Consider the following 13,993-nt stretch of genomic DNA (forward strand, 5'->3'; position numbering starts at 1 on the left):
CTGAGCCTCCTTAATGAAATGGGCCTCTGGTCTCCTCATGTCCTCTGTCCTCGTGTCCTCTGTCTGTTTCTGACTTTGTTTCCTCGCTTTCCTGCTCACACACCTTGTGCAGCTATCTCTGAGACGCCATGTTGTGTAGTATAAAGTTCTATGAAAACTAAACTACCCAAATTGGTTGTCATTGATAGCTGCACAAGAACGCACACACACACACACACAGTGTTGTGTTGACATGTGTTCCTCCTAGGTGAAGTCTACTGAAGGTAAGACCAGTTTTTATATTTTTTTTCCATGGCTGCCGTGTCAGCCGTCCCCTGATGTGATGCAACTGATCTGTTTGAAAGAATAACTTCGATTTTCAGTCTTTGACCAATTTCACTTGATGAATTTTACTTCACAAATTTTCCGCTGACGAATTTTTCATTTGTAATTTTAAACATTTCCGAACCACCTGGATCAACAACTATCGCACAGGTCGACCACAATTTGAGAGGTGACGTTCTCGGACGACTCGGAGGTCGGGAGGCGGAGTACATGAGTGTGGTGGACAGCTTCGTGGAGTGGTGCGGACAAAACCACCTGCAGCTGAATGGACTTCAGGAAGCACCAGACACTCCCAGACCCGGTCAGCATCAAGGGTACCAACGTGGACATTGTGGACAGCTACAAATACCTGGGCGTCCACATTGACCACAAACTGGACTGGTCCACAAATGCAGAGGCAATATACAGGAAGGGACAGAGTCGCCTGTATCTACTGAGGAGACTCAGGTCCTTTAACGTCTGCCAGACCATGCTGCAGATGTTTTACCACTCGGTGGTCTCCAGCATCATCTTCTACGCTGTAGTGTGCTGGGGCAGCAGGATGAAGACGGCCGACACCAACAGACTCAACAAGCTCATTAGGAAGGCTGGCTCGGTGCTGGGAGTGGAGCTGGAGTCTGTGGTGGAGGTGACGGAGAGGAGGATACTGAGGAAACTCCTCAGTGTTCGTAACAACACGTCTCACCCCCTGCAGGACACACTGCTGTCCTACAGGAGCACATTCAGCGGCAGACTGAGACTACGAGGAGCAGCACAGAACGCCACAGGAGGTCCTTCCTGCCAGTGGCCATCAGACTGTATAACTCCTCCCCTTTCTGTAGGAGAGGAGCTGGATGATCATGTCAGGCATCACTGTCATTCCTTCACTGGTCTGTATCTGTATCCATGCATCATGTTGTGCTCATACTGTGTACTGTACTGGATTATAGTGACTCTTATACTCTGTACTTAACTGTATTTAATGTAACTTAATGTAACTTGATACCACAAGAATGTGAGGGTGAAGGCACAAAGAGAAGACGACTGTACAGCAAGGCTTGGAACTTTAAGTGGAACCTAGATGTTTTTAATGTATTTAAGTTTCTGTTAACGTGCATCTTCTGTGTCAGATTGAGGCTGTGATGTCTGGGCATCTTTCCAGAGTGCTGTATTAATTGGTGGGTAAGCTAACATATTAAGCAAGTTAGCCGATGTACAAGCCTGCCAGCTATTATTATGTTTGTATGTGTTTTCCTGTTTTCAGAGCAGCATGTGTTGAAGCACACAGACCTGCCCAGGCTGCTGCAGTGATGTATCGGGGTGAGTCTGATGCCCTTTGAACAGGTGCTCCCTCCTGTGCTGTCTTTGGGTCACTGTGATGTTAGCTGTTAGCATGTTATCAGGCTCTCAGTCACTGACCTACAGAGACACTGTAATGTATGGAGTCTTATGCTCCTGTTAATCTGGTCTGAGTAGCTGGTGTGTTCTTCAGCATGTAGCAGTGTCTGACTATAAACCTGCATCATCACTCTGTTACAGGTGAGCTGGTTCTCCAAACATGGATGCTGACTGGAGGACAGTCTGTCTTCAGTGAGCAGGACCAGGAGGAGGCTGCTTCACTCAGAGGTTTGAACACTTATTCATGCATCATGCTACAGACTTCACATTATGTATCCTCTGAGTTCTTAGAGAATGAAGTGAAACCACTTGTTGGACCCAGCTGAAGGTTTCATTCTGAATGAAGAGCATCTCTTTCCTGCAGACACACATTATACTATGTTTACAGTGAAGTTACAGGAGTGATCATCATCCTGTGGAGGTGTGAGTAGAGCCACCAGCTCCAGGTGATCTAGGTCTGTATGCACACATTATGCTGTGACGTCTGAAAGCTTTCACTGCAGACTGGACGGTCCTGGAGGAGACACCTGAGGACTGACGGCGGCTGGCAGCAGGTGGTGACAGTGACACACAGAGGGCTTGATGCATCTGTCTCTGTTCATCTGTAACTCTCACCGTCACCTGTTAAGTTTCCTTTTAACATGCACTGTTATTGATGAACATCATCACAAATCTCCAGTATCAGATGTGTCTTAAAGACTTGATGTCATCTGTTTTTTCTTTGAGTTTTTATATAGAAAACACCAAAAGTCAGAAAGTTCCAAATTATATGTAATTTAATGTTCAGAACCTCTTTAATAAAAAGCTTGTTTTCTTTTCTTAAATAGATTTGATGCAGTGATTGACAGTGTGAGGACTCATTGCAGTTATGGTTATTAGCAATGAAATTCCAGGAGTCTGGAAATCAAGGTGTTCAAAGCAGAGTGGTGTTTTAGAGGCGACTTGATTGAAAATGAAAGGCTGGTGACAGCATTTCCAGTGTGGGTAAGATCAAAAGTGACACTATGAGGTAAAACCTGAGCCCTCCCTACGTGTGGACAGGCACAGCGTTATTTCGGACCTGGACGTTCCTCCTGGGAGCTCAACAAGCGGTGAACAGCTGCAGTGGTCATGCCTCAGCATGGTGTCTGCCATCCCCAGAAGGACTCACTACACGTGCCGTTTGCTCGTCTTGCTACGTTTCATGTACTAATATTGTGAAGTGCCAGTTCTCTGCTTGGAGTCCGTATTGAACTCCAGCAGACGCCCTGGGGCCTGTGTGGAGGATTTACAGGCTGTCAGCAGGTGGAGGTGGAGCTGCTGGCTGCAGGGAGACATCAGCTCAGAGCTTCAGGAGTACAGAATGTGGACATCGAGCCGTCTCATCTCTCAGTTGTGCTGCTAATGTGCTAAGAAGTGCAGCGGACAAACATCAAGCTGTCAAAGGACGTGTTGACGGTGTAAACTCGGTCCACTCGTCTCTGTGTGCTCTTTGAATGTACGACGTGTAAATCGTGCTGTTGGTGCGAGGTGAAGACGGCCTTCCTCTTTTTAAGCCTGCTCTGTGGAGTCTGATCATTCAAGTGGAAGATGGAGCTGAAACAGATGTGGAATGTGGTCTGTCAGCCAGCAGGAGCGCTGCAGGAGACATTGGTCTCTGCCAGCGTGGATGTGATGCTCACATGTGTCGTGGACACACAGGACATCTGTTCAACACATTGAGGAGGACGAGGGTTTCTGCAGGTTTGGGACCAGCAGGATCTCTGCTGTCTGGAGTCTGACGCTGTTCTCAGCACTGACATGTTGGCAATCGATGATTCCTTAAATCTGACCCTGACTGTCTGACTTCATACTCCTCAGGCTTTAGGAGACGTGCTTGGTTCCTAAGCCTGACACAGCTTTTGGAGCTCAGTCATCAGAAAGAGGTTAAAGTCCTCCTGTGAAGAAGAAAGACGCCTGGAATCACAATCTGACACCTAAGCTCAGAGGAGGCCGCCATTCAGATTCTACAAGGTCTGTGCTCTTCTTGAAAGGGGGGCTTCCCATTGGAGTGAGTGCTGGAACAAAAAGGGTTTAACTCCTGGTCAGGGCGATCACCAGGCCAAAAACCAGTGAACGGGGAATTGGGGATTGTTGACCTTTGACCCTAATGAGCCACAATGTCCACAGAAACTGAAACACTGTGAGCTGCCTGCAGCTGGGTCTCAACGGGGCCTGATCTGCTGGTATCGGCTGTGACTGGTCCATACGAGTCTCCAGGGCTGAAGGGGGCAGGTCCAGAAATCAAACTTGATCCGATGTGATTAACAAGTTTCTTTTCACAGCAGCTGCGGCCAGTGAGGAAGCAGATCTTACCTCAGTGTGCAGGAAGCTGCTGACTCTGACCTGACGTGATGACGTGAACTCCTGATGTGTTGCCAGCTGTCTTTGGTGCAGGTCCTTGTGCTTATGATCATGGGGTCTTTGCTGGCTGTTTGTTTTCTGTCCTCAGGTCCATGGTGACCTCCAGGATGGCTGCTCTGAGGGTCGGGCTCCCCAGCCTCCCTTCTCATTACGTTTGCACCCTAGGGCCCAGGACCAGGGCTCTGACCCGGATGTGAACACTGGGACAACTGCTGGCCGGCTACATGAAGAGGCCCACCTGAGGTGAACGCTGCCCCCGTTCATATAAGAGGAGGAACTGGCTTGTTGAAGGAGCATCAGGGGTCCAGTGATGGGACGTGCAGGCTGAAGGCTCATGACCACCGTCAGATCATGGCTGGAGCGACGCCTATCCTCTGTACACAGGCTCCATCACCTACTGTACATACAAGGTCACATTGCCTTATTTTAGTCATTCTACTGTGACTGTATAACTGTAGTTAAAGTTTTTATATCTATCGTGACCGCTACATGATGATGTGTTAATGATGCTGGTCTGTCTCACCGAGACAGTTAAAGGGTTAAAGTGTCTCTGTAGGACTTGATGTGTGTCCACTAAACTCCAGTCATGAGTTCTCTCCTGTGGTTACTGCTCAGTCTTCAAACTGCTTCAGACACAGAACATAGATTTCATGTTTCCTAACTGCACACGGGAGGAAGAGGTCAGAGGTCAGCTCAGGCTGCACTGTGTGTCAGCCAGGCTCAGACTGGACCCTCACTGAAGGTTTAAATGTACAACATGAAAACTCATGTAGCTCTCTGCAAGATGACGAGACGGCAGCGATGTGCTGGAGTAAGGGGACCAGCTGCCTCGGGCTGTTCTGTTAGTGTTGAGATTAACATGGATTAGGGAAAGGGTCAGGAGGACCAGGAGACTCAGGCAAACTGCACACACACTCTTCTGATGATCATCATGTCATGTGACTGAGACCTGCTGTAACCACCACAACACAGGACGGACCTGAAGAGAAAGCTGCCTCCAAACAAACACATGGAGGAAAACTCCACAAGATGAAGAACTGGGAGCTGCTCAGGAGCTCAGGCCTCGTCCACACAGATCTTTCAGAGCCCAAAAAGCTTTGAAGCCACTTTATGAACTCTGGGATGTGCTGAGCAGACGAGTCTGATCCACAGAGTCCCCCCCCCACAGGTGTGTGATCAGTCTGTCTCCTCTGCCCTGGTTTCGGTCGCTGTGTCTCTGGGTCCTCGGCAGCATGTGAAAGCAGAAGTCTTCGGATAAAAACAGCTCCGTTACTCCCACTTCTGCTTTTCCTGCTCTGAGGCTGAGTGAAGCTGTGACGGCGCCCAGAGCCGCCGCTGCAGCCGCCGGGTGAGTGCCTCCACCTTCTCTGCACCGACACAGGCGCTGAGCCTCAGATCAGGTCTTCAACCTTTAAAACACTGAAGACATGTTCGTCTTGTCTGTGTTTCCATGTTACTGCGTGTTTCATGAGGGGAGTAATATTATTTCTTTATGCTGCAGTCTGGCAGAGATGTGCTGCTCAGTGCTGCCCCTGCTGGTCAGTCTGAGTCCTGCATTCTTGTTCCTGCTGCACCTGCATGACGTCACCACCACACAGGGAGGACCCTGGGAGGACTACAAACATGGCCGCCAAGGCTTGGAAATGCATGAGAAAGGGCACTACTGTGTCTGGAGCTGCCTCCTGTTCACTCTGCAGTGGCCGGGGGGGTTCTGTCAGGTGAGCGTCATCATCATCATCATCATCATTTTGTCCTCCGACTCAGTAATTTCTGTGCCTTTGTCAACGCGGCGTCTGTCGGTCTGTCCTCCAGTCTCTGTACAACGAGTCGCTCTGCAGGATTCCTCCGAGCATCGACGACTGGACGATCCACGGCCTGTGGTAACACGCACACTCACAGAGCTACAGCGCGCTAACAGCACAGCTGCAGATACTGATGCTACAGCATCTACAGTTCACAGTGACACCTGTGGCTGCAGAGTGAACTGCGCTCGGCATTCTGTTGTAAACGTTAGCTTGCTCAGTATCGTTATCATTAGCAGCTAATCTGCAGTAACAGACAGAATGTCTTTCCGAGCTGAGCCGGTAGCAGTAATGATGTCAGCTAACATGCTAACAACATGCTAGCTTTGGATGCAGATGCTGCTCCTGATGATGTCACTGTGTGTCTGCAGGCCTCTCCGGGCGATGAGCTGCTGCGACTGCTGGCCCATCTTCCACTCAGACGTCCAGGTGAGTCCCGCTCAGGTCCGGCTCTCCTGGTTTCACCTGAGACGTCAGAAAACTGACAGAGATGTTCTCCCTCTCTTCCAGGATCTGGAGGCGGAGCTGGATGAACACTGGCCGTCTCTACTGAAAACCAAATCCAGCTTCCAGTTCTGGTACCCCACATTCAAACTACACATCAGAGGGGGACGTTAAAGACGTCTGGGGATCTTTACACACTTTGTATAGATTGTCAGCAGCAGATGTGGGTTGAGTGAGCAGGTAGGAAGAATAGGTGTAACTGTAGAGAGGAGCTAATGGTGGCTAACAGCACCGCTAATGCCAAAACAGAAGCTAATGGCACCGTCCATGTCCAAGAAAGACACTAAAAACACCCAGAGTGGACCCACAGAAACACTAAGAAAAGCACTGAAGTGATGGAACGAGGTTGAAGCTAACCTCCAGAAATATGCCCAGACCGCTGAAGTCAGACTGATTCTGCAGTTCCTGTTTTGGCAGGCAGAGGGCAGAAGACCTGTTTGTTAAACTGTGTCTGTTCTGTCACTGCACATCAGATAGTTTTTATTTTGTCAGATTAATATAAACACGTGTGTGTGTGTGTGTGTCTGTGTGTGTGTGTGTCTGTGTGTGTGTGCGGTGACAGGAAGGAGGAGTGGAAGAAACACGGAGCGTGTGCAGCATGTGTTGAGGGTCTGAACTCTCCTCTGAGATACTTCCAGATCTGCCTCAAACTGCGAGGACGCTTCGACATCCACAGGCGAGTTCTGACACACACACACACACACACACACACACACTGATCTGCACTGAGGATCAAACACTGAGAGGTTTACTGTGTTTCCTGCAGACTGCTGGAGGAGGCTGGAGTCACTCCGTCCTGCCAAACATCCTACAAGGTAACAAAACACACTGATGACTCTGACCATGTATTACTGTGTAATACTGTGTGTGTTCAGGCTGAGGAGGTGAAGGGCATCCTGGCTCCACATCTGGGTGACAGACATCAGCTCCAGTGTGCCACAGACCACAAGGTCAGATCAATATCAGGTCCTGATCGGTGCAGGTCAGAAGCTGTAACAGACCTGTCCCCCCCTGTGGCTCCTCCAGGACAGGGAGGTGTGGTTCCAGCTGAAGATCCATCTGTCTCGCAACCTGACCGTGGGCTGTAATCACCATGGCGACCCTGCATCTGGGTCCGACCCAGGACCGGGCCTCTCCGTGCACACCTGCCCTCCCAACGCCTCTCTGTACTACTTCCCCATTAACCACCAGCAGCCATGGCGGCCCTGCGGCTGACACGACCACGACGTCACCTCCAAAGTTCACTTAAAAAAATCTGTTTCATTCAAGTGCAACTCATCAAGGATTAAAACTTTACTTCACTAAACTAGTGTGAGTGTTGTTTTATCCAAACACCTCCTCCCTGGAGGAGCTTCACGCTGTGGTCCAGGTAAACACACACACACACAGCATCATGAAATGACTGACGTTTATTGACGTGTTACACTTCGTGTTCACCCTCAGAAAGCAAATGACAGAACAATGAGAGCACTAAAACCAGAGCACTAAGAAACGAAACAATAAAAATCCAGGAGCGGAGCAGAGGGAGGCCTGCAGGGACACACACATGGACGTCCTCAGCCTCTTGTGTGACATCACAGCCAGCTCCCATGAGTCCCCTCTGTGTGTGTGTCACTGCACACACGCCTCCTCTCAGTGCTCGAGGCGTCCCAGGAAGCGCAGGTTCAGGATCTTCAGCTGGTCGTCCAGCTCCATGCGGACGATGCCGTCGTCTCCGTCGATGCTGAGCAGGATGCCTGTGGCCTCACGGTCTTCTCCCAGAATCACCTTCACCTGAACACAAGAGACCACAGAACCAGACCCATCGACATGTGTGAGGCTGCATCAGCGCATGTTATCAGGATAAGAATAAAAAGCCTCCCTGACTGTCACTGACGTCATCATTTTCAATATCAAGTCTGCTCCAAGAGTCTAAACTCGAGGCGTCCAGACTGATGGATCATGTCCTGCAGAGTCCATCAGCCTGGACGCCTTCAGTCAGTTATTCAGACAGATACTCTCTGAACTCTACATTACATACAAATACTCTACATATTCCTTATTCAATTAATTTTGGGGGTCTGGGACCACAGGTTGAGCCACGTGTCTGTATAAATACAAAAGTGTGATGATGATGGTCACATGATGTGAAGCAGGAAAGGGCGGCCTTACCTTGTTGTTCTTGGTGGGTGTGACGGGCTCCAGGTGATCACTGCTGATACTGACCACCTTCTCTGACTCCTGCATGAAGACGGAGCACATCCCTCCCTACACACACACACAGACACACAAAGACACACAATTAGGCAAATCAACCAACAATCACTTTTTCTTTAAGACTAGAAAAAACTACTAAACTAAAAAACATCAGTGTTTACAGACACCTAGCTAAGCTAAAGCTAGCTGCAGATGTCCCCCCCCCCATCTCTGCTGTGACCAAGATGTGAAAACGGTTCTCAGATTTCAGGAACCATCCCAGAAGTGACATCATCTTGGATTTACTGTTCTTTCAGTTTGACAGACATGATGTTCCACTCTGATCTGTGTGACTTGTTTTTCTTTTTTGAAGATGCAGGAGACCACAGTGAGTGTGGAAGCATTTCACAACTGTCTGAAGGAACATCTGTCACACACAGCACTGACAGTGTGGGAATGGTGAGTTCTGCCGGGACGGGTGGAGCCGTGTGGAAACACTGACTAAAGCTAAAGAAGCGCAGCCAAACGATAAGAACATGTTTCCCAGGAGAGCCGGACGGTTTTCAGGCAGCCCACGAGCACTTTCTGGGCAGCAGCAGGATTTAGATGTTTAGAGTTCCACTCAGCTTCACTGCAGGCTTTTTATTTTACAGCAGACACGAGGCGGGCGTCCTCAAAAAGTAAATCTCTGGATAAATCATCCGCTCGGCGCTGACGGGAGATGAAATACACTGTAAATGCCTCGTTCTTCAGTCTAAGAGGGCGACATTAAAGAACGTCGATCCTGTTACTGCTGTCTATAAAATATTTATCCTTATTTGACATCTGAGTCAAACAGATGCACCACAATACTGTTCTGTTTATCAGAGGGAGAGAGAGTCCTTCCTGTCTCACAGCGGATTTCTCACCGTGACGCTCCGGATGACCCCGATCTGTCCCATCAGGTCCATGAAGGAGTCCTTCACTCGCACCAGGATGTCTGTGGTCACCCAGTCGCTGCCGCCCTGCTCGATGTTGGAACCCGGGGTGTGAGGGTTATAGCCTCCAGGAGAGGGCGCTCCAGGCGTCATGGGACTGTAGCCCACAGGGCTCGGGCTGGGACTGGCCTGCAGGAACAACCGGAGATCAGGTCAGTGTCATGCGGACGCTGCCTTCACGTTCACAGTGAGTCTCTCTCCTACCTGGTACGCCATGGGCGAGGGCGTGGGGTGGTAGCTGGCTGGCGAGTGTGTGTTCTGGTAGCCAACAGGCGAGGGCGCCACCTGGTGGTAGCTCTGAGGACTGGGGCTGGGCTGGTAGGAGCCTTGTGGGGACGGAGCCGCGTAAGGAGAATACTGCTCTGTGTTATACCTGCACACACACACACACACATGTTGGACAACTGACTCACAACAATCTGTGTTTTACCTCCAAGACTCAAATCCTGCTCAGACAAGCATCGGCTGTATTGTTTGGAGGGAGAACAACACCTCCGGCTCTGCCCAGACCAGGGACCAAACCAGAGCCAAAAAAGGACAAAACACTTCCACAGAAAACCCTCAGAAACGTGTTTATACTCACATAGCAGGCGTGCCAGGAGTCTGAGGGTTGTACTGAGGGTTGACCTGAGGAGACGGCACCTCTGGGTAGCCTGGGGTCTGTGGATTCGGGGTACTGACGTAGCCCTGAGGGGACGGCGAGGGCTCGTCATCATAGCCAAAGTCGTATTCCTCCTCATTCCTGCAGAGGCGGAGGAGTTAGATGAAACAGACCGACCTCCTGTCTGTGTGTGTGTGTGTGTGTGTGTGTTACCTGGAAGGTGTGTTGGGGTTGCTTGGGTCCCAGGCTCCGCTCTGACCCGGCGTCCGGCTCCCATCATGCAGCGGGGTCTGAGAGCCGTAGTGAGGCGTACGGCTTCCTGTGACAGAGAAACAAACCGAGTTAGACTCTTCATCACACGTCTCAGGATGTGGCTGCTGGTCTTTCAGAACATGGCGCCCGGAGGCCGCTGAACACAAAACACAGACGTTTGATGAGCTCATCACAGCCTCTCTGACAGCAGCTTACCGTCGTGCAGCGGCGTCTGAGAGCCGTACATGGGCGTCCTGGAGCCAGTTCCATACATGGGGGTCTGAGACCCATACATGGGTGTGCGTCCATGGGTGGACGTCATTCCACTGTGTCTCTTGGCTCCCCTGTATAAAAGGAGGAAGAGGAGGGAGGAAGAGGAGGGAGGAAGAGGAGGGACATGAGATGAGTATTAAATATTAAAGGGCAGGAGAATTTGAAGGTTGGGTGAAGAGCGTGAGTACACACATGGTGGTCAATCGCTGTCTGTCCACAGAGATGGTCTGACAGGTGGAGTGCAGCTCCACCCTAGCCGTGGACTCCGTCGCATCCTTCACCACACCAATGTATCCTGGGAAACGGAGGCATAAACACACTGATGCCCAGAGCGTCGTTCACAGCAACAGAAACACGAGCCTGATCTCCTCTCACCTTTGTAAGGACCCTGGGAGATTCGGACCGTCTGACCAATCAGCTCGTTGTCTCTTCGCCCTCGGCCCCGCCCCATTCCTCCTCCACCACCTCCTCCTCCTCCTCCTCTCTGCTGAGCACCTGTAGAGTGAAAGCAGCGGCGTCACCCGGAGTTCAGACCGTCAGGCTTCACACCCTGTGGCAGGAACTGGTTAATCAGAAGGTCTGGTAGGTAAGAGACACTCTTCCACTGCAGGAACTTAAAGCCGGGCCCTTTGTGAGTTTAAGCAGAGACATGGCCGGATTGAATGTGATGACCTGAGCGCCTGAAGTCCTGTGTGGTGTGAGCAGTGATGTCACAGCGGACCGTCGCGCCGCAGTCTGAGCATGTAGAGCTCACTTAAAGAAATAACCCCACAATCACCCTGCGAGGATTAACCTCAGTCCTGAAAACCGTTCTCCCTGTTAACACAAATAAAGTTCCACCGCTCCATGGGAACGTGTTCGTTTACCAGCAGCGCTGATCATGGATTCAGGACCTTTCAAGGCTGATTTTCATCATGAGCACCACTGAAGCATTTATCCTGGCTCACAAGTTCAGCCGGAAACCAGTGAAATTCTAGTGAAGTATTTTTGTTTTTCTCATTGTCTCCAACATCCAAGAACTCTTCTGGAATCTACACACACACACACTTTCTGACACGCACCTCCTCCGCCGTGGTGCATGGGGCTGCTGATGCGAGGACTCATCGGAGCGAATCCTCCCACTGTGAAGTTGGTCACGTCTCTTGGCTACAAAATAAGCATCAACACAGTTTGACAGACGGCAGTGAACAATGATCGTTTACAGCTGAACAGCAAAACGCCAACAAAAGCAAAAAGACACTTAAATTACAAGAGTCATCACTTTGTTCCCCCATTCGTCCTCCACGTCTAACTTCTCCCATTATTTTCCTTTGGATGTGTCCTCCTCCATCAACTGCATTGACCCTCAGATTTCCCAAACCCCCTCATGAGTTTTAAAAGAATGCTTTGAAAACAGTTCAAAGGAAGAAACATGGGACAGAATGTCTGTGGTATGACGAACCCTGACATTACATTTAACCCTCTTTCTTAAATGTCTGAGAAACAAAGAAGACATGCGGACCTTGGATCCACCAGCCAGCACCAGGTGTCTGGTTTTGCAGACGAACATGCCTCCGTTCTCCACCAGCTTTTTACAGTGGAGGAAGGCGAAGCCTCGGAACAGGTGGCGGATCTCTCCTTCACGGCCCTGCAGCAGAAACACACACAGATGTCAGAGCTTCCTCAGGTGAAGCGACACAAACATCCGATCATCACCGCAGCACTTCCTGTGCAATGGATCACATGGTTAAAAATAGAGCGCCTGGCCCGTCAGTGAATATACAATGAAGGATCCAGCCGTCCAAAGTGCTCCTCTGTGTAAACACGCTTGAAAAGACTCAGACTCTGCATAAACAGTGCCGACCGTCGGCTGCAGCATCTCTCCGGGAGATAAACATTTAGTCATCAAGACAGAACAACTGGTGCTTACAGAATGTGGTCCGTCGATGACTTTGACGATGTCTTTAACGTGGATGTTGTTCTGCTCTGAGTCCAGCGCCACGGCGAAGCGGTTGTCCTTCCTGCGGTTCACAGCCTGGTGGCGCACTGTCAGCACCTTCCCGTGCATGTTCAGCACCTGAGAGGGCACGGGACTCCGTTAACAAACGGACAGGAAGGCACGCTGCAGACGTGCCTTCCTGTCAGACCGTTACCTGAAACGTCTCTCTTTCCAGCCGCACGATGACACCGACAGTCTGAGGGTCCAGCTGGACCAGCTCGCCCCACTCATGCTGCCCTCCTGCATCCACGCCTGATGCCGTCTCAGAGCACAGCTGCAGGTCTCGGGGTAAGACCTTCAGCTGCACAGCACACAGAACAAAGCAGAAGAATGAGTGTGTCTGACATACAGACAAAACTGCATCACACATCATACTGTACGCATTACTGAGACATGTACACAACAGAGGCTGCACCAGGATGAGATCCTGCCGTTTAAAAGCAGCCTTCAGCTGGTGACACGCGCCGACATGTTTTGTTCTGACTGTTCATTCGCTCAGCGTCTCTCTCTCTCTCTTTGGTTTCAGGTACCTCGTGCATGGTGAGGTCAGAGAAGAGGATGACAAAGTTCTCCTCCACCCTGACGATGAGGCCGGTGTCGCCTTCGTATCGCCCGGCGATCACCTTCACGTGGTCGCCCATACGGAAATACTTTCTCAACTCATGAGCTGGAAACTCCAGAGGGTCCTGAGGGGAAACACACGGAGGGGTTTTAAGGCTGCTCATGAGCGACAGGTGAGCTGTGTGTGTGTGTGTGTGTGTGTGTGTGTGCGCACCTTCAGGTCTTCATGTTTGGGCATGATGGTGATCTTGTTGCCATCCACACTCAGGATTTTTCCCTGCAGGTTGATCAACTCTCCCTCACACACCTCCACGTTGTCACCAGCCTGCAGGTTGTGTTCACGCTCTTTACCTACACACACACAAAATCAAGTCAGCAATGACATCCTGACACAGGCACATATGAATCCCCTCTTCATGACATACCTGACTCTGTGACCACCTCCAGGTCGATTCCTTCAGGCTGGTCTTCAAACTTTTCCAGCTCTGACAGAGTCGGCTTCACTCCGTCTGTGATCTGACAGGAAAGAAGCAGAAACAGCTGCTGAGGGATGTCCCGCAGAGACGCTGAGGACCATCAGCATGTGTATTTTGTAGTGTTGTCCTCACCACAGCGGACATGGCGAAGCTCTTGAAGAGGAAGCCTTTGCGGCTGTAGCGGTTCCCCTCAAAGATCATGAAGTCTCCGTCATGGCTGACCTCTCCTCCCAGTGATCTGTCAGACAACACATCATCAACACACACACTTCCTTTCTGCTTTCAGGTGCACTGGTGTGTGTCTGTGTGTG

General features: G+C 50.5%; 2 protein-coding genes and 1 long non-coding RNA gene across 6 annotated transcripts in view; 2 read left to right on the forward strand and 1 right to left on the reverse strand.

Annotated features, from left to right (window-relative positions):
• Window positions 1-13,993, reverse strand: part of supt5h (SPT5 homolog, DSIF elongation factor subunit) — a 30,038-nt gene that overhangs the window by 9,640 nt on the left and 6,405 nt on the right. For 2 of the 3 annotated variants that reach the window (XM_028419775.1, XM_028419773.1), the window contains 17 exons: window positions 13,815-13,920; window positions 13,632-13,722; window positions 13,421-13,557; window positions 13,176-13,331; window positions 12,800-12,946; window positions 12,577-12,723; window positions 12,169-12,294; window positions 11,729-11,813; window positions 11,043-11,162; window positions 10,860-10,962; window positions 10,611-10,738; window positions 10,356-10,461; window positions 10,125-10,283; window positions 9,746-9,914; window positions 9,473-9,670; window positions 8,541-8,636; window positions 7,781-8,162 (listed from right to left, as the gene is read on the reverse strand). In XM_028419775.1, coding sequence (XP_028275576.1) covers window positions 8,022-8,162; window positions 8,541-8,636; window positions 9,473-9,670; window positions 9,746-9,914; window positions 10,125-10,283; window positions 10,356-10,461; window positions 10,611-10,738; window positions 10,860-10,962; window positions 11,043-11,162; window positions 11,729-11,813; window positions 12,169-12,294; window positions 12,577-12,723; window positions 12,800-12,946; window positions 13,176-13,331; window positions 13,421-13,557; window positions 13,632-13,722; window positions 13,815-13,920 — 2,215 coding nt within the window. In that variant the 3' untranslated portion in view covers window positions 7,781-8,021. Of the gene's footprint in view, window positions 1-7,780; window positions 8,163-8,540; window positions 8,637-9,472; window positions 9,671-9,745; window positions 9,915-10,124; window positions 10,284-10,355; window positions 10,462-10,610; window positions 10,739-10,859; window positions 10,963-11,042; window positions 11,163-11,728; window positions 11,814-12,168; window positions 12,295-12,576; window positions 12,724-12,799; window positions 12,947-13,175; window positions 13,332-13,420; window positions 13,558-13,631; window positions 13,723-13,814; window positions 13,921-13,993 lie in introns of those variants that run through there. The other variant, XM_028419774.1, reaches the window with a different exon arrangement.
• On the forward strand, window positions 1,278-2,009 carry LOC114444933 (uncharacterized). The gene is made up of 3 exons (XR_003671595.1): window positions 1,278-1,481; window positions 1,568-1,623; window positions 1,843-2,009. It is a non-coding gene; the product is annotated as an uncharacterized LOC114444933 (long non-coding RNA).
• Window positions 3,377-7,619, forward strand: rnaset2l (ribonuclease T2, like). Of its 2 annotated transcripts, none has more exons than XM_028419821.1 (9): window positions 3,377-5,483; window positions 5,585-5,801; window positions 5,896-5,963; window positions 6,257-6,314; window positions 6,396-6,463; window positions 6,952-7,065; window positions 7,156-7,204; window positions 7,265-7,339; window positions 7,416-7,619. In XM_028419821.1, exons 2-9 carry the CDS (start codon window positions 5,595-5,597, stop codon window positions 7,602-7,604), a joined length of 828 nt encoding a protein of 275 aa, XP_028275622.1. In that variant the 5' UTR covers window positions 3,377-5,483; window positions 5,585-5,594; the 3' UTR covers window positions 7,605-7,619. The 2 variants fall into 2 exon arrangements, with proteins under 2 accessions (XP_028275622.1, XP_028275621.1); XM_028419820.1 differs by having other exon boundaries at window positions 3,377-5,431.

The sequence above is a fragment of the Parambassis ranga genome, chromosome 13, assembly GCF_900634625.1.
Source record: "Parambassis ranga chromosome 13, fParRan2.1, whole genome shotgun sequence".
NCBI lineage: Eukaryota > Metazoa > Chordata > Actinopteri > Ambassidae > Parambassis > Parambassis ranga.